The sequence below is a fragment of the Neofelis nebulosa genome, chromosome 2, assembly GCF_028018385.1.
Source record: "Neofelis nebulosa isolate mNeoNeb1 chromosome 2, mNeoNeb1.pri, whole genome shotgun sequence".
NCBI classification, from domain to species: Eukaryota; Metazoa; Chordata; class Mammalia; order Carnivora; family Felidae; genus Neofelis; species Neofelis nebulosa.
Window position 1 is genome coordinate 13,088,372 of NC_080783.1, and position 18,995 is coordinate 13,107,366.

General features: G+C 42.5%; 1 protein-coding gene across 7 annotated transcripts in view; it reads right to left on the bottom strand.

Moving 5' to 3' along the window:
- The window catches only part of NYAP2 (neuronal tyrosine-phosphorylated phosphoinositide-3-kinase adaptor 2), a 267,223-nt gene that overhangs the window by 140,295 nt on the left and 107,933 nt on the right, over positions 1 to 18,995 (bottom strand). For all 7 annotated transcript variants that reach the window (XM_058702952.1, XM_058702945.1, XM_058703000.1 and 4 more), the window contains one exon: positions 14,957 to 15,258. In XM_058702952.1, coding sequence (XP_058558935.1) covers positions 14,957 to 15,258 — 302 coding nt within the window. The remainder of the gene's footprint in view (positions 1 to 14,956; positions 15,259 to 18,995) is intronic.

Sequence of the window (18,995 nt, forward strand, 5' to 3'; positions counted from 1 at the left end):
TGGCAATAAGAGTACAGAAGGGAGCACATAGAAAAGAATACTTTGTTCTGGAAAAATACAGTCCTGGGAGGAGCTGGGTAAGTTCACTCATGAAGGTTTGAAGCAAGAATGTGAAGAATGTATGGATGTGTTGAATCGCTATATGGTACACCTGAAACTAATATAATTCTGGACTGGGATTAAAATGGAAACTTAAAGAATATGAAGAATGTGATAAATTTTCCAGGGGCCAGGGGGGAAGTAGGCCAGCATTTGAACATAGCTAAGTCTACGAGAATGCCAAGGGGCAGGGAGCGAGTGCATTTGGAGGGCAGGAGGGAACACTGAGCTCCAAGCTGTGGGCAGAGCCTGGGCTGAGCAGAAGAAGGGAGGCTGAGTAAGCCAACAGGGCCAGCTGGAGACGGCCTGGGGTCTGCATAGAAAGCGTCTCTGCTTTCAGATAATGTTCTAAACTAGATTTGTGTTTGGTAAACATGAAAAGTTAAATACAACCTTTTGCATTTATTTAATGATGAAAAGCTGTGACTGCTATGTTTATAATTTAAACACCTATAGATCTTTTGCTGCAACTCATTCTTGACTCACAACCTTCCAGATTGCAAGAAAAATATGTAAATGTAATCAACAGCATACGTTTAATGAGCTTTCATCTACACAGAGCTCTGGGATTCTTTTCTTACAGATAGGACCTGTATATCCTAAACACGTCTATATATCTACACCTAAGTATCTATACCTATGTCAATGCCAATGTCTATGCCTGTGTCTGGAGCTAGAGCTATATCCCTGGTAAGGAAGGAATGGGGCGGGACTATGAGTAACTGCTCCAAATAAAAAGGTAACACTTTTCAACTTCTCATCAATTCCACAGTTCCTACCTTGCTCTGAGCCACCGTCACGTCTCGCCTGGATTACTGCAAACGTCTCCTAACTGATCTGATTCTATATCTGACTCCTATGAGTCTGTCCTCACTGCAGCCACTACAATGATTCTTTTCAGACATCATGCCACCCTTCCACTCCACCCTTTGACTGGCTCCCTTGGGTGCCAAGTCCTAGGATGGCCCAGGTCCTGAAGGGTCTCACCTTCTTTTTCCTCTCTGACCTCTTTCTTGGCCCTGCCTTTTTTTTTTTTTTAAGTAAGCTCTACACCCAATGTGGGGCTTGAACTCGTCACCCCAAGATCAAGAATTGCATGCTTTACCTACTGAGTCATCCAAGTGCCCCTTGGCCTTGTCTTTTTCATCCACAATGTTCCCCCCACACTGACCTCCTACCTATGTATTTCCTGCCTTTGGGTCTTTGCAGCGACTGTCTTCTCTATTTGGAACATTCTCCCTGAAGACATCCACCGAGCGCACGTCCCCATCTCCTTACTGTCTTTGCAAGTTATCAATTGATTGTCTCTCACTTCTAAACTCATCCTCTTCCTGCTTCTGACAGGAGATCTAGGCTCTTTAAATATCTTCTCTTGGGCCAGCTGGCACAATGTTAAGCTTTGTCAGTAGAAGATGCTGGAAAAACACTGCAGCAAAGTGAGATCTTGCTTCCTGGTTCCAACAGCTCACCAGCCAAGTTCCTGCCGTGCAAGTGGCTTCCCTATGTCCAGCTCCTATAGAGCACACAGCTTCTCTAGCCTGGGCTCCGGAAACACCCAAAAGCCATCAGCTGCCTACAGCAACTCTCCCCACCCCAGAGGCTCTTGTGATGGAGTAGTTCTGATGAGAAACTTCTCTGCACAGTTTTTCCCACACCTTAGAGGGAGGTTCTCTGGCAAGTTCCAGAAGGTGGATTTCCAGCAAGAGCACTGTTCCACAGGAATGTTTCTGCCATCCAGTAATTCACAACTGCACCTCCCAGCAAGGCCTGGAACTCAGCTCTGGCTGGAGGGCACTATCTCAATCCTAAGAGTAGGGGCTGTTCTTCATATGTTCCTGCTTTCTCTGCAGTTTGCTTTCCCTCTTACTAGTTGATCTCCTATTAATTTAATATTCTGTTAAATGACTCTTTACAGTATATGCTCCTTATTCAAATTACCATATGGTTTCTCCTGATTGGGTCTAGACTAAATCACTATCTTAACTCAAAGATCAGGATGAAGTCTTTTCTTCTCTCTCTACTCAAGTGTGCCTGCCTTTTGGACCCCTTGGCCTTGCTCCGGATTTTTCTTTCTTCCATAACATTTATAACCTTCCAGCATCCTTGCCAGTTTATGGGTTTATTATGTCTATAGTTTATGAACTGCTTATTCTTACTAGAATTGAAATACCTCAAAGGTATGCACCTTTTTCCAAAGGTTGTTCATGGATGTATCTCAAACTCCTAGAACAGTAAGTGGCACATAGTAGACGGTCAGTAAATATTTGTTGAAGGAATAATCAACAGATCACAAGCAGCTGCCTTTCTGAATATACCGTCCCATATGAGGGGAACTTAACATGTCAGAATTTCTGTATCCTCTGGGGACTGAGAGAGGTGCCAATCCTTCCACTTGTCCTAGATTACAGATTATAGAAGTTGTTTATTGCTATAGGTATCGTCCTTAAGATACCACAGAAGAATGTGGTCCCAGCATCTCAAATGCATCTAACCATGTTAACTAAACCAATAACTCCTTCTTCTGTTATTTTTTGAATGTGGCAATTGGTTTTATATTTAATTTGCTTGTGTTCACTGTCAAGCTGTGTGCACATGTTGTTAAAACAAAGATATTCACTGTCACTGACACCTGACTTCTGATTAAGGATATAAGAAAGAGCAAAGCATCTGAAGAATAGATCTATATAGCCTTGAGTTAATCACACATAGATAGAAATAGTATATATATATATATATATATATATATATATATATATATATATCCTTTTCTTTTCCAAAGTTTATATATCCAGTAAATAATCATGGCCAATATACCCAGACATAGTTAGGGGAAAAAATACAATTGAAATAGGTAACAACAGGCAACATCTAATTTTAATTTCTCATTGCTGTTTAACATATAGATACAAGGCTGATTTCCTCTATGGAAGTGAGTATCCCCAGTTCATCTCTGTGAAGTTCATCTCTGTGTACTCTTAGCTTTCTTTGAAAGATAACCCAGTCCTTTGTATCTCGTAAAGATGAAAGGCTCTATGAGATACAATAGACATCTAAACTCCTCAAATAAAGATTATACATGGAGAGAAGAACTTTGGTTATTTGGAACTACAGGAATATAAATCAGCTTGGTTAGCCACATTTTCCAGAGATATAAAAGCATTCTCACTCAGAAGCAGTACACTTTTTCATTTTAAGCATTTCTACATGGAATATTTCTAAAATGCATTGCATCTCCGGGCACCTGGCTGGCTCAGTTGATAGAATATGTGACTCTTGATCTCTGGGTCATGAGTTCAAGCCCCACATTGGATGCAGTGTTTACTTAAAAATTAAATTAAATTAAATTAAATTAAATTAAATTAAAATATACTGCATCTTTATTTTCAGCAGTTGAAGATACCTTCTCTGAAAAGCCGTGTCTATCTCTTCTAGTTTGAAGTGGGTGCCGTTGATCTATGCTCACAACAGATTCCGTACTTCACCGACCAGAACACTGATCCCATTGCATTATGACTACCTGTTTAAATGTCAGTGGCCCTCCCTGGGTTGTAATGTTCTTTAGGGGACATGACATGTCTTTCCTGTTTCTCCATATGTGCCAAGCACATAGCAGATACTTAATAAATATTTGTTGACTGTGATGCTTGGGTGGCTCAGTCAGTTAAGCGTCCGACTTCGGCTCAGGTCACGATCTCACGGTCCGTGAGTTCGAGCCCCGCGTCAGGCTCTGTGCTGTCAGTTCAGAGCCTGGAGCTTGCTTTGGATTCTGTGTCTCCCTCTCTCTCTGCCTCTCCCCCCTCATGCTCTGTCTCTCTCTATCAAAAAATGAATAAACGTTAAAAAAAATTAAAAAATATAAAAAAAATTTGTTGACTGATGACAACCTCAGGGGCATCACTACTAACACTGAAAGTAATACAGGGGGAGAGTAGTCAAGGCATTTTGAGCAGGTGATGCTCTCAGACTTGACATAAACTCTACAAATTCTTTGAATTTTGTTTCTCTCCTCTTAGTATTAGACAAAACGATCCTTGCTGTTCTTTTCCCCCTGATTATTCATTGTTTCTAACATGCTATGGGGGTGTGAAAACAAGACCTACAAACAAATGTATACTAAGTTAAAAACAAACAGATAAACGTGCAACTGCCATTCTGTAAAATTCACAAGCCTCAGTGCTAGAAGGAGTTTAGCTCCAGTAAGCTCTCTCTCTTTTAATTCTTCATAGTTTTTAGCTGTTCTCGTTCGATGAAGTTGTCAGAAAGCAGAGGTTTCCAAAGGGTGATGTGTTCCCATGTTCTGCTCCATATAATCAACTTAATTTAATACATATTGTAGCAAAAAAGAAATTTGAAAAGCTTGCCTTAAATCACTGCCCTCCCACTTCTCAAGAAAAATCACAGAAAGCAATACATAATATAGAAACTCTCAGTACAGACACACAGCCATAAAACCAAAGCACTCTTTCTTCAATAAGTGGATGTTTCACCGAGGTCAATTAAAGGCAAGATTTATGCACACTTGAAGTCACTCTGCCTTAAAAAATGGCTTTACACACTCTTCTTGAAGGTAGAGTGAGGAACCACTCGGAAGTAACATGGGAGTTACCAATGTCTATAATGCTGAAGAGAAATAACAAAGGATAGGCACAGGGGGAAGCCATTGAGATGGGAACCAAGACTGGATTCAGTGGCATGGTGAGGGTGGAGACGGTTAATGAGTTATGCATCTGGAACAAATAAGAGTTGGTTCAGTGGAGCAGGCACTTGCAGAAGGCCTTTGAGAAACCAACTGAACAAGGAGACATACAAGATGGTGGCTTGAAGAGGTCATAGGGTCAAGGTTGGAAGTGGGTTAGATTAGTAGTCAAGGTTAGATTAGTCTGAAATGAGCTAATCCCATTTCCACCATGCTTTTGAGGAAGCCCACCCACTACTGGACTAAAGATTCCTTCCCATTTTTGTTTTATCCATGAGATGGAGAATGTTGAGATAAATAACACACCATTTTCCTAAAATTATATATATATCTATACATATACGTAGATATGTATAGATATAGATATATATACATATATATCTGTCTATCCATATACATATGTACACAATTACTATAAATTTATAATTATTTTAATATTAAATTTAATATTAAACATTAATTTAGTTATATATATAATAGCTGTTTGGTAAAATATCAAATGCTGTATGTAATCAAATGGAAGGGAATGTTTTTATCGGAAACACTCTCCAAAAGACACTGCCTGGGGTAATGAGCTGGGTTAATGTCCAGGGAATATGCTTATGTAACTGCAAGGAGACTCTGAAGTGATGGTACTCTCAGGCGTTAGGGGCCAGGCTGAAGTCTAAAGAAATACAGAAGAAGTGAGAACATTGCAGAGCAGGGAGGAAATAAAAGAGGCAGATGTTATTTAAGGAAAGCAATCTATAAACCCTTTTCTTCCATTTGTCTGACAAAATCTTAGTAATTAGTAATTTAATAACTGACTACATTACTCCTTAATGCTTTTGTATAATTGCAAAGAAGAGACAAATACCTACCCAAGCTCAAGACTAGACAAAAACAGAGACCATGGGGCAAGTTGCAATGTGGATCATGTCTAGTTCTCTCTACTTCCTTGGTGGATGCATGATTTTGTATGTCCATGTACCCATAAATGGAAATTGATGAAACTGTTTTAATTCAGAAGTTGCATAACTTGGAAGCGCACAGTCTCATCTTTATTTGTCATCAAAATGCTATTCAACAGGTAGGCAGAAGACAAGAAGGTAAATAGCTTAAATTAACACCACTAATCCCTACAGTCCTGAGGTTCTAGGGAAAACTACAGTCAAAAATGTTGGAGAGCACCGCTGGCATATCAAGGATACTGTGTATTACCTGCCCTACCTCCATATGGTGTTTTAGGGGATAGTGACTCGCGAGACAGTGACTCGTGAGACAGTGACTCGCGCTGGGTGAAACTAGCCCAGTGGGTCAACAAGAGAGTTCGCCAACGAGGAAAACCAACAACAAAGATCAAATAGACTGACACTTATACACACCACAATTTTAAATATTTGCACCATTTTGGTGTCATTATTTTACTTGGATCATTATGTGCTAGAAGTCCTTTAGCATGGAGACTATGGGAGTGAGGAGTGTATTTTATCAGGCCTTTCAAGTAAGACTGAAGCCAAAAGAAATGAGATTTTTTCCACTTTCAACTCAGCAAAACAATCCAGGCATTTTGCAGCAGGAGTGGCTTCTCTGATATGGGATAAAGGAAAGACAGAGAAATGAAGAGGGGAGTTATGTCTTATTTATTTACCAATTATTTTGATTATGTTATGACATTTGTACTATTCTGGTGAATTATTGTTTACTGCTCGCATTGCTAATTAATTTTCCACACACTGACTTCTGAAGTATTCAACCAGATGGCTGGATGGTTTCTAACAAGGCTACGTGTACATATTCTCTTTTGTATCTTTCTGAGTAGGCAACCAGAATTCTAGGCTGTTCCAAAGACCCCTTCCTTCTGTGACTTACATCCTACGTAATTCTCTCTCCTTGAGTGCAAGCAGGAGTGTGAATACAATGTTTTTTTGTTTTGTTTTGTTTTGTTTCGTTTTCTTTTGTTTTTTTAACTCCATTGATTAAGTTAACAGTATATGGGAAAAGGTGAAGGGATTTTCCATTGTAATTAAGGTTCCTAATCAGTGGATGCCATTCATCAAAAGGGAGATTATCCTAGACGAGCTATTCAAAAGAAGATCTAGGCCTTCCCTGAAGGGAAAGAATAAAAGTGAGAGAGTCGCCCTCTTCCTCCCTCTCTTCCCCCCCACCCCACTCCCGTCCTAGAAGAAGTAAGCGATTGTGTGTCCTTCAACCTGAAGAAAATCAATTCTGCCAACAACTACGTGACCATGGAAAGGACTCTGAGCCACAGATGAGACCCCAGCTCCAGCTGGCACCTGGATTGCAGCCTTGGGAGACCCTGAGGAGACTCCTGACTCATACAAACTGTAAGAGAATAAAGGTATGGTGTTTTAAGTCAGTAAGTTTGTGTCAATTTGTTGCAAGTGAACACCCTCAAAATGAATGTCCCGATCACCACACTCAGGAACTTTGAGCTTATTGGTCTCTCAGGGAAAAATCCATCTGTGTCGACAACATGGACAAAAATCCTCTTATGAATCTGAGACACTGAGGTAATTGAGGCCAAATCCAGATTCTTTTTTTTTTTCCAACGTTTTTTATTTATTTTTGGGACAGAGAGAGACAGAGCATGAACGGGGGAGGGGCAGAGAGAGAGGGAGACACTGAATCGGAAACAGGCTCCAGGCTCCGAGCCATCAGCCCAGAGCCTGACGCGGGGCTCGAACTCACGGACCGCGAGATCGTGACCTGGCTGAAGTCGGACGCTTAACCGACTGCGCCACCCAGGCGCCCCTCAATCCAGATTCTTAATAGAAGGATGTTGGGTGAGACCACTGGAGGCGAGGTAGCTCTTTGGCAAAGACTGACAGAGAGAGAGATGCGTTACGTGATGATTGATTTGCAAACTGCTTCATTCATGGGCCTCGGGGCACGTTTGGAGAAAGATCACACACGCCGTGGATGTATAACCCTGTCTCCATCTGAGCAGCGCCTGGCTCGACAGATGGCTTTAACACTAGGAAACCTAGCAGCTTCTGATTCCGTCAACCTGGAAAGAGGAATCCAGGAATGTGGGACTCTGATGACAATCTCCCACATCGCATCCCATAAAACAAACAAGAATTCACACCAGAACACTCGCCAATGCCGGAACTATGAAGATTTTGAGAGCTCGCTTTCCCCCTTTCATTGTGTTTTATTAGTGCCGGGCTACATGGGGTCTCGAGCGCTCGTTAGGCACACACTGTGAAGCACAAGTGCCACTTGTCATGTGGAAAAGGCCCTAAGCGGGCAAGCTGCAGCCATCAAAATGAGTGGTTCAAAGAAGCCACCCGAAAAGCCACTGCTGAGCCCTTTGAAAGAACAAAAACTGTGGGTGAGAAAGGAAGGACCCTCTCAGGAAAAGATCCAAGCAAATTCAGAAAAAGCTGAGCAGATACTCAAGAGCGCTACCTGGTATGTCAGTGTTTCCTGAGGTTCTGTCATCTCGTTTACTTTCAAGGTCTGGCCTGGGAAGTCTGGAAAGCCACTGGCACTGTCTGAACCCCCCTTCACTCCCTGAGAAAACAGCCCAGTGCTGAGAGGAAGGGCCACATCCTCCATTTTGCTAATGTGTCTTACCTCAGGTTTTCTGCCTAGCAACTCGGTAAGATGGATTACTTACCACTGTGACAACAAGTGATCACAAACACAGTAGCTTAAGAATCAATAGCCTCATCTTAGCTCACACAGTTCCTTAGCTCAGAAGTCTGGGCACAGCCAGAACCCGGGAGGCTGGGCTCCCTCCTCAGGGTCCCACAGGCTGAAATCAACACGGAAGCCCACCTGTATCCTTGTCTGGGGAGGCCGGGGACAAATCCACTTCCAAGATCACTTTCGGTGTTGGCAGAATTCGGTCCCTTGCAGTGACAGAACCAAGGTCCTTGTTTCCTTGCGGGCTTTTAGCTGGAGACTACCTTCAATTCTTAGAGGCCACTGATATTCCTTGCCACATGACCTCGTCTATCTTCAAGCCACCAATGGTATGTTAGTTCCAGGGAATACACAGGGTGAGTATGCCAGGGAGTGTGGACCCTTGGACACCCTCGTGGATACCATTTTGCCTACCACACAAGATCACTATTGTTATTCCCATTTTACAGGTGAGGAAACCAAGGCTGAGAGAGAGGGTTAAATGCTGCCAGCACTGATGTGAAACCAATGCCTGTTTGCCTTTAAAGACCCTATTTCTTTAACATGTCAGGCTGAGTTGTAAACGGAATAGTCTTCAAATTTCTGTCAGAGTACCTTATAAACGTCTGAGGTCTATAACTGAGCAAAAACAAGTATATGGCTGGCCCTGAGTGGTGCTGATTTATGCCCCTAAACCAGAATTCTGAAACCCGAAAGTTCTCCCAAGATAATAAGCACTCAACCTTCTCCTCCTCTCTCCTTAAATGCCCTCGGGTCACTTTTGAAGCTTTCTCGGTGGAAAATCAGATTTGGGCACCTTTCCATTGTCAGCCTTGAACAAGGAAAGAACAGCAAATATTCTTTGTAGGAACAAGCACTTTATTAAAATGTGTTAAACTGCTCCTTTCGGAGCTAAACAACTAATTACATAGAGGAAGCCCCCATGGCTCTCATGCCAGATTTTCTGGTTTCTAGAAAGGAGTTTAAGTCAGTGCTTGCTCTGTGATGTGACAGCGGAAGGCTGAGTTGCCAAGCTGGGAACAAAACTGGTTACAAGGGGACATGAGGGAACAGACCACTTGTTCCATTCGCCTCTGGATCCCCACTCCAACAGGGAGGTGCTCGCGGTACTGGCTGAATAAATGGAAGCACGAAAACCAGCATCGTGAAATGTAACTTTCTTCATTTGGTAACTTGAAAAAGGAGTTCGTTTTTTTTGTTTTTTTTTTAAGGCAGTGACTTTACAGTGAATTTAGCCTTTGGTGCTGGCTTGACTACACATGTCGAGTTTTTTGTTTTTGTTTTTTTAAGTTTTCTTTTTTTTAAATTTATTTGAGAGAGAGAGAGAGGCACACAGAGAGAGAGAGAGAGAGAACGAGCAGGGGAGGAGCAGAGAGAGAGGGAGACACAGAATCTGAAGCAGGTCAGACTCTGAGCTGTCAGCACAGGGCCCCATGCAGGGCTCCAACTCACTAACGGGGAGATCATGACCTGAGCTGAATGAAGTCAGGTGCTTAACCGACTGAGCCACCCAGGCACTCCCACATTTCAAGTTTTTAAGGACAGTCATGATTCAAGTATCTCTGCAGATACTCTAATTTTTGACTCACAGATATGACTCCACTAAACATCTCTATAAGAGGTAAAATCAGAAGCCAGGAAAACGACCCCAATTCCAAAAAAATATCTTCTCATTGTTTTGTAAAGGGACAATCACAAACGAATATTATAAATTAAGAATGAAAAATAACCCAATAACCCGAAGGGTGCCTGGGTGGCTCAGCCGGTTGAGTGTCTGACTTTGGCTCAGGTCACAATCTCTGGGTCTGAGTGTGAGCCCTGTGGGCTCTGTGCTAACCGCTCAGAGCCCGGATCCTGCTTCAGATTCTGTGTCTCCCTCTCTCTCTGTGCACCTCCCCTGCTCAGACCCTGTGTCTCACTCTCTCTCTCTCTCTCAAAATAAACAAACATTTCACAAAATGTTTTTTTACCATTCTCAGCGTAAGAGAAAAAACCGTAACTCTTTGTGGTGACAGATGTTAACTACACTTATTGCGTGGGTCATTTTGCAATATACACAAATATTGAATCGTCGTGTTATACACCTGAAACTGCTATGTTACATGTCAATTATCCCTCAATTAAAAAAAAAAAAAAAAGCATTCTTAGTTTGTTTTTTTAAAGGACTCCAACATGTAGAAGTATTTCAAGTTTAAAGAAACGTTTCCCCCATTATACTAAATATTATACTAATGTCATGATACCATGAAAAGACGATTACGCCTGGATACTACTCCCCTGTTATTTGGGCTGTTGTATACAAAATGTTCAGCCCAACGTGTAGAGTGGGGGCAGCGAGGGGGCTTCCTTTTCCTCTCCTATTTGTCTTTAATACACGTGTTGAACCAAACTCAAATTTTATGTTATTCAGGCCTATTGATAGTCAGTAAGTATGTCTTAAAACAGTATTAACTTCTAGCTGTGTAGCAATTTCTTCCTACGATGCACCATCATGGGCATTAGCCCAGTGGGTTGTCATAAGGCTGTGAGGGAGACAGTCACCATCAATGTTCAGTTCTTTATACTCATTTTAAAGGTAATGAAACAGGTTCGTTGGATCACTTGCCCAAAGTCAATGTTTGCCTGTTGGTCCTAGGTATAGTCTCTGCCTGTCCCACGTAGTGTCTCAAATTATGACGCTATGGAGGAACTGGACGAATGTGTACCTGAGCAGCAGGGGGCAAAGAATGTGAGCTTATACATGCTTCTTCTGGATCATACATGAGACACAGCTGGTAGGGCCTCTCCTCCTTTCCAATTAACTCCCTTGATGTAATCTAATCTATCCCTAAAATCAAGTAGATACCGCACCGAAGCAATAAAAAAAAAAAGAGCAATTAAAATATTTATCGCATACTTGTGGCCAGTATTTCTTCTCCACTGCGTATTTTTTTAAAGGTGTTACTATCGTAGAAGACCCTAACATACAGTCACAAATATTTATTTTCAGCGTGATAGAATTACAAGTTTAAAAAAATTAAATTGTACTTTCTCGGTATGTAATTTTTGTGTGTGCTCATCGTTAAGCTATTTTTTCCCACTCTGAAAAGCTGTTTCGCCACAAAGTCCACTTCTTTTTTACGTTTATCCACAAGGAAGTCATAATCCCCTACTTAAATAGAAGCCGGTTACCATGGAAATCATTCTAATGCCACTGAATCAATATTTTGATTTTGCTGACATTTAATGTAAAAAGAAAAGACAGACTAAGATTCACAGAAGTCACTTTTCATCTTCGTTGTAATTGTGATAGCTAGAAAAATTTGTAAAGAAAACATATGCTCTGTAATGAGCTCCAGTTAACTCCCGGTTATAAAGAACTGCGAATTCATAAAAGAACAATCTACATATTTATATGATTTTGGCTTTGTGTGTACACATACTCATGCGTGCTTTCGGACCCGAGATTTTTTTTTCCCCATCTCTGAACCGAGCCCTGATTCTTTCTTGTTAATGAAGTCAAAACTTGCGAGAGGAGATTCGAATGCATCCAATTTTGCGATTGCCTTTTATGAAGTGTTCTGAAGAGGTGAAATTGGCATTGAGAATCACTCTTCTGGAGAAGCTGACCTTTCCTGCGCTGGATCCTAGTAACCCATCTGGTCCACCGAGCATCCACAAAGAAGTGCTACAGCTGAAGATTCCTCAATCCGCCCTTATTACTCCTTTTGAGGAGAGGTGTGGAACTTGGACCTCCAGTTTAAGAAGCTCATGCCGATCAATGCTCATCAAGTCTTGATGCCGATCAAGTCTCATGCTAGATGTAGTTTTCCACATCTAACTTAAATCTTCGTGCTGCTGTAACTTAGCTACTCTCTCCTCTTCTACCCTCAGAAAAACACGTAATACAGCTACTCTCTTCTGTTTGATACGTAGCTATTTGAAACCCTAGATCTTTAGATGGTGAGGGGATCTGAAAGAGTTAAGAGCGGCTCTACCTCAGGAATTAGGTACCTAAAGCATCTTAAAGGACTGGCAATCGGTTGTACTTTTAAGACAACTGAATCACCACTCAAATGTTTCTTCTGTGGGACAACCATCATGTATTTCTACATGCGTTTGCTCTCAAGACCCAAGGTCACCCTCTCCTGAGCTGGGGGGAGGGGGGCGGTGGCTATGCTGAGGCATGCATTTCACACTGCTTCCAGGGATGTTACCAGCAACATTTCACGGCTTGATCATTGATCACGCCCTCCTGACTGACTACTTTCTTCCTCTGTTTCATCTTTCCCCTCCCCTTCAGGGGGTTCTTTTTTTTATTCCCTTTGATTCCTCAATATTTCTAGATGAGCCTCAACACTCAGATATCGCCGCTCTAAATCAGTAAACTACTTTTAAAAACAATCTAGCATCGTTGACTACGTAGTGTTTTGGCACGAGAGGTGGGAGACGGATGAGTTACGGAAATAAGATCACGGAAAATAAAGAGAAATGAAAGACATTGCATGTCAACATCGGAGAAAACCTAAGCACAAGATTTAAAACTTACCAAAGCAGATCTCCAGGGCCCTTCAGCATATTAATTAACAAGTAAATGAAACACCTGACTAGTTTCTATAAGCATCAGTGTGTTACAAGCTGAAGGACATACCGATGCCTTTGGATCAAGAGAAAAAGGGGTCTACTTTCTAATCTCCTCTTAAGGCAGCAGAGGAACAAGGAGGAGACTTGCACGAACAGACCAACACCAGCGCGTGCAGTCACATGTCAGTGGCATTCATTACAGCAAAACAAGCTGGACCAGCCTAAGCATTTCTCAAGAGGAATGATTAAATAAAGTACTGTGATGTACACCTCCCTTCTTCGAAATGGTGTTTCTTAAACTGAACGCCATGGAAAATAGTCACAAGAGAATAAGTGAACAATCAAGTACAAAACTGTACGCATCATGATTTCAACTTCGTAAATCTGCATTCACGTACATGTCATTCACCCAGGTTCTCTCAGACACATGCACAAAGTCATGCTTTTGCACATACGTGTAGTAGGAAACACCGAGCCCAAAGGCGGATTTTCCTTGTAGAGTGCGTGGATGAGCTCCACCTCTGGGCATTGATCTATACTCTTCAGTATGCACTGAAGCTTTTGTTTTTGGCCAGATAGGCACTTGGACACCAATGGGAGGGAAAGGAGAAGAGGGGGACGGAGGGGGTGTGACATGCCTCACGGACGCCCCATCTCGTGGGCTAAACTTGAGCGTCTGTGGAAGGAGGTAGACCAGAAGGTGAGGGAACGTTCGTGAAGGACTGGGGAGCCCATGTGACAAAAGATACCTTCCCAGTTGAGGAGAGGGCCACCCGGCTTCCACCGGCAGCTGCAAACCACTGCAGAACTTGGTACCCTGGGGGCCGGGGAAGTCTGCTGTGGAGAATGTCAAGGACAAACCAGGCGAGAGAAACACTAAGGGGCCCGGCAGAGCCATGCTCTCAAGCTGGTCATGGGCGGCCCTGGGAACCTGGAAGCCTTTTCCACAACTACACACAACACTCTGGATGGGCTTGTATCCCAACACTCTGGATGGGCTTGTATCCACGCGCACTGGAGACTGCTCTGCCTCCAGCCTACTCTCAGGAAAAACTCAGGAAGGCGGAAACTTACTAAAGATCTGGTGAGATCTATGGTTAACCTGACCTAATTCACACTCACAGACCAGCAAGGAGGCGGAGGGAGATTTGTGCATTTCACAGCCGAGGAAAAACAGAGGCTCAGGTAGACTTTAGAGGTAAAGATCGAAGCAGACACTGAAATATATACACAGCATGTGTGTGTGAGTGTTTCCTACAAACACATGTGCGTGCATAAATTCATATTCACTGGAAGGCAGTACGTCAAAATGTACAAAATCATTATTTCTTCTTCTCTGTCTTAAGTTATTTGAGCGCGCGAGAGAGGGTGCTCAAGTGGGGAAGGGAAGCAGAGGAAAAAAGAGAATCTTGAGCGGGCCCCATGCGGGCTGCGTCCTGGGATCGGGACCTGAGCTGAAATCAAGAGGCAGAAGCTCAACAGACTGAGCCACCCCAGCGCCTCCAAAATCATTATTTCTAAGAAGGGTTACAATTTGCCCTCTGTGTATTTTTCTGCCTTGCAAAGTTCCCCTAATAATCATATCATACTTTTGTAATTATACGAGGAATACTAATCAAAGCAAGAACATACAAACTTTAGGTATCTTCCAGGCAAAACAAGTTCCTAATGATGCGAGGCTTTAGGGGACGACAAAACACACACGCACACCGCCTTCCCTTTGGGATAACATAAATACATCTTGCCGGGTGTCACTTGTCAACACCTTACTAAGTGGCCTCCTGGTCTCCATGCCTCCTTTCTGGGACTTCAGGGACACGGGAGCAGGACTGGGAGACCCGGGGTGGGGGGATTGGGAGGGGAGGAATGGGCAGGCACATGCTCGTCTGCGTGCTGCCCGGACGCGTCCTGGCCTGTCCCCAGGGGAGTGGGCCCAGGTGTTACCTTCGGGCCGCTCGGCGGCCTTGCCGCTCTTGCCGGGTGCCGTGCTGTTGACCGTCTCGGACGACGTGCTCAGCTTGGTGCTGGGGTCCCGCTTGGGCTTGGGGGGCGGCTGCCTGCGGGAGCCACAGCTGCTGTCGTCCTCGGTGCCCCCGACCGAGTGCAGGGACTGGGACCTCACGGAAAAGCCGCTGGAGCAGGGATGGGGAAGTCTGTCCTGAGGAGCGGGCATCGTCATGAATCCCATGCGGAAATGTTTGCCCGCGTAAGTGCCTTCGTGGCCCCGCCCCACTTCGCCACCTATGCTGTAAAAGAAAGCAGAGCCAAATCCGTGAAGGTGAAGGGAGCCGGGAGGGCAAGGTCACGGACACGCGCGCGTCTATCGAGCGGCCGAGCGCACATTGAAACGCTAGACTGCGGAAGACACGTGTCCATTGGCACAAACGTCACACTTTGGCCTGAAGTGTGATGGGAAAGCAGGTATAACGTGTTTATAACCAGAAACCCTGACACTTATTGCGAGCCATCCTAGCACCCCGGCCTCCTGATGTTCTCAAAATAGTATTCTAGAGGAAAAGAAAATGCCGCATAGTGCATTTAAGGGGCAATTGCTTTTCTTGAAGGAAATCTTGGTGGTGGATGAAAAAGCCAACAAGTCCCTGACAGTGACTCACAGACTGTCTTTTGACACATGACTGAGGTCAGATGGACAGCACCCGAGATCTCTGCTTCACCAAAATCATCTCTATTTTGACCTGATTGGCATCATGGGGAAAACAAAGCAAACAACAACAAAAGAGGTACCATTACCAAATATGGGATGGAGAGAGAGAGAGAGAGAGAGAGAGAGAGAGAAAGGAGAAAGGGAGACAGGAAGGGAGCAGGAGGTGAAGGAAGGAAGGAAGGAAAAGAGGGAGGGAGGCAGGGATGGAGAAAAGAATTGCCAACCTCTGTTTGTTCTCCAGAAACTTTCAGTTGTACTAGAAACTTAGTTCTACTGATAAGCTTGCCTCACAGAATAAAATAGGGTAATGATAATTAAAGAGATGCAGTTAAAATATCATGTGATATTGGGATAGTTCTAAATACCTCACTAAGAGACAAAGTTTTTAAATGTTTATTTTTTTTTAATTTTTTAAATCTTTATTTATTATTGAGAGACAGAGAGAGACAGAACATGAGCGGGGGAGGGGCAGAGAAAGAGGGAGACACAGCATCCAAAGCAGGCTCCAGGCTCTGAGCTGTCAGCACAGAGCCCGACGCTGGGCTCGAACCCACGAACTGCGAGATCATGACCTGAGAAGTCAGACACTTCACTGACTGAGCCACCCAGGCACCCCGTGTTTATTTATTTATTTTTGAGACAGAAAGCATGAGCAGGGGAGGGGCAGAAGGAAGGGGAGAGAGAGAATCCCAAGCAGACTCCCTGCTGTCAGTACAGAGCCTGGTCCAGGGCTCGATGTCACCAACCATGAGTTCATGACCTGAGCTGAAATCATGACCTGAGCCGAAATCAAGAGTCAAAGGCTTAACCAACTGAGCCACTCAGGCACCCCAGAATATGTAAAATTCTTAAATGTAAGGTTCTTAAGTTTTATGTAGGAAAGTTTGAACAGACGTTTTAAAATAGAAGAAATCTCAGTTTTGAAACTCAATGGATCATATAGGAAATGACTCTGGGGCCTTTTTCTATGTTGTTAATGGTGACTCTTTTCTGAAGAAAAAGGACATGTCAATGAGAATTTTTAAAAGAGATTTTTCTAGAGTTTTCCCCATTTATGTTCATTCATCAATAGAAGAAACATTGTTAGAAATATCCCACTGGTTTTCTTTGATATGAATGATAAAAATGTATCTTTCAGTATATGAATTTTTGGAGACTGTTTAGTCTACCTTTCCAGACATGTTTATTTAAACTTTTTTCTTAACCTTAATTTTGGTTGGATTGCCTTTATAACAATGAAATTCAAGGTAAGGTTTCATAATTCTCTGTGCCATATCTTTTATAGCATTATGTTTGTCACAAATTTGACATTCCAGCAGGAACAATAAGGAATGTTTTTTTTTTCTTTCCCTCTTCAGTTGAGGACTTAGGACAATTATGTGACCACAGTGGATAGAGCCAGAAAGCATCCAACAAGAACATGAGACTCTGATTCTGGCATTAATTCTATCGACAACTTGTCACTCAGTCAAAAGTATTTTTTTTACATTTATTACTTTTTTTCTGAATATTTTGAGTTGACATTCAGACACTGCATATACCATCTTTGTGAAACAAAATAAAGATACCTGGAAACTCAGGGCACTAACCAGAGCAGAGATATCCAGAAACATGAATGAAAGCAAAGGCTTGCCTGGGTGGAGCTTTTCACATCATAGTAGTAAGCATCCTAAGCCTGTGCAGTGTTTCCAAGCATTTTACTCTCTGTGCTTTCTTCAAGCACATCAATCAAAAAAAAATAAACAAATAAACGAAGCTTACTCAAATGGCATGGTTTATGAAAAATCATTAAGAATTTAAGACAGACTAAGAGTGGTGGAGGTGGGGGGATGGGTGTGATGGAATAGGAAGGTATATCTTTGATTTGTGATGACGGTGGCCCTCATTTTTGTCACAGGTGTTTGATTTCATGTAACTTTGCCTTCAATCATTTTCCTTATTTCTGTTGTCATATCACTGAACAAAGAGTGCTTTAAGGATTTATTTAGACAGTCATCTCATTCCAAGTAACATAGTCACGTGAGGGGATTTATGCATGTGTTAATGCGAGTAGGCATTTATGAGAGAGTTACTAGGAATAATTGTATCAGCAATTTCTCTGTTACTTTTGACCTAAATCGAGCCTGCGCCTTTTTCCAGCCAGATAATTAGCTCTACTATTTCATTTCAAAATTACATTTTTTTCAGCAGAAAACAATTTCCTTAAACAATGAATGCTTTTGTTCATATATGTCCATGTATGGACACACACACACACACACACACACACACACACTTCTTTCAAAGAGAAATTCAATGCATACTTCAAACAATAGTAGGTCTGAGTTGCTGGTTTAATTTGACCAGGCTGCGAATGAAGGATAAAGGAATGGCACTAAAATAATCTGGATACAAAGGCCATTGTCCAACGCAAGGTTAAGGGTAAGAAATAAAGGTTATCGTATATTTAAGTTCAAGAGACCAATAAAGATGATTAGCTTACAGCAAATTGAAAAGTTTGGACCATAGCATACAACTAATTCCTGAATTTATTGAAACATGCGGACGTTTAAAAATATGCAGATTCTAGAACCCATACTAAATAAAGACAACTACTGAATCACATCTTTTGAGTCACAACCTCTGTACATGCAGCCAATGAGTCGTGTGTTTTTAAAGACTATATCCAGATGCTTCTGATGTAGCCAATCCAGACCTCTCAGAAACATGAAGAACAACAGTTAGAGGCGTTAATGAGCAGACATCTGTTAGTTAGAAACAGCCAGGGAGACACAAAAATCAGAAAGTGGGACAAAGGAAACTTGCCAGAGACCAGCACAGTATCACAGATTAAAAAAATGTACAATTTATTAGTCATATCTTGTTAGGTTATCCTGCAGTAACAAATAACCTCTGATTCTTAGTGGTTTACAACAAAAAAGGTTAGTTTCTTGCATGCATTAATTGGGTTGGTTGTGGATGAGCTGTGTAGAGCTCTGCTCTATGGATCTTCTCCATTCTAAGATCTAGCCCCTACTGGGATATGTTCTTGTGGCAGAGAGAAAAGGACTCACTGAACCACGTGGTGTCTCTTAAAGCTTCTGCTCAGACATGACATAAAATTTTTCCTTCACATTCCATTGGCTAAAACCAGTCTCATGACCAAGCTTGATGTCAAAGGGGTGGGGATAGATTCTCCTTCAATAGGAAAACACTACAAGTTACATAACAATATGTGGGGATACATAATCGTCTGAAGGTAGGAGACCAAATACTGGTACAGCAGCTGTAGTATAGGCCACTGAGATCTCCCTTAAAGAGAGAACTTGCCATGAGAAA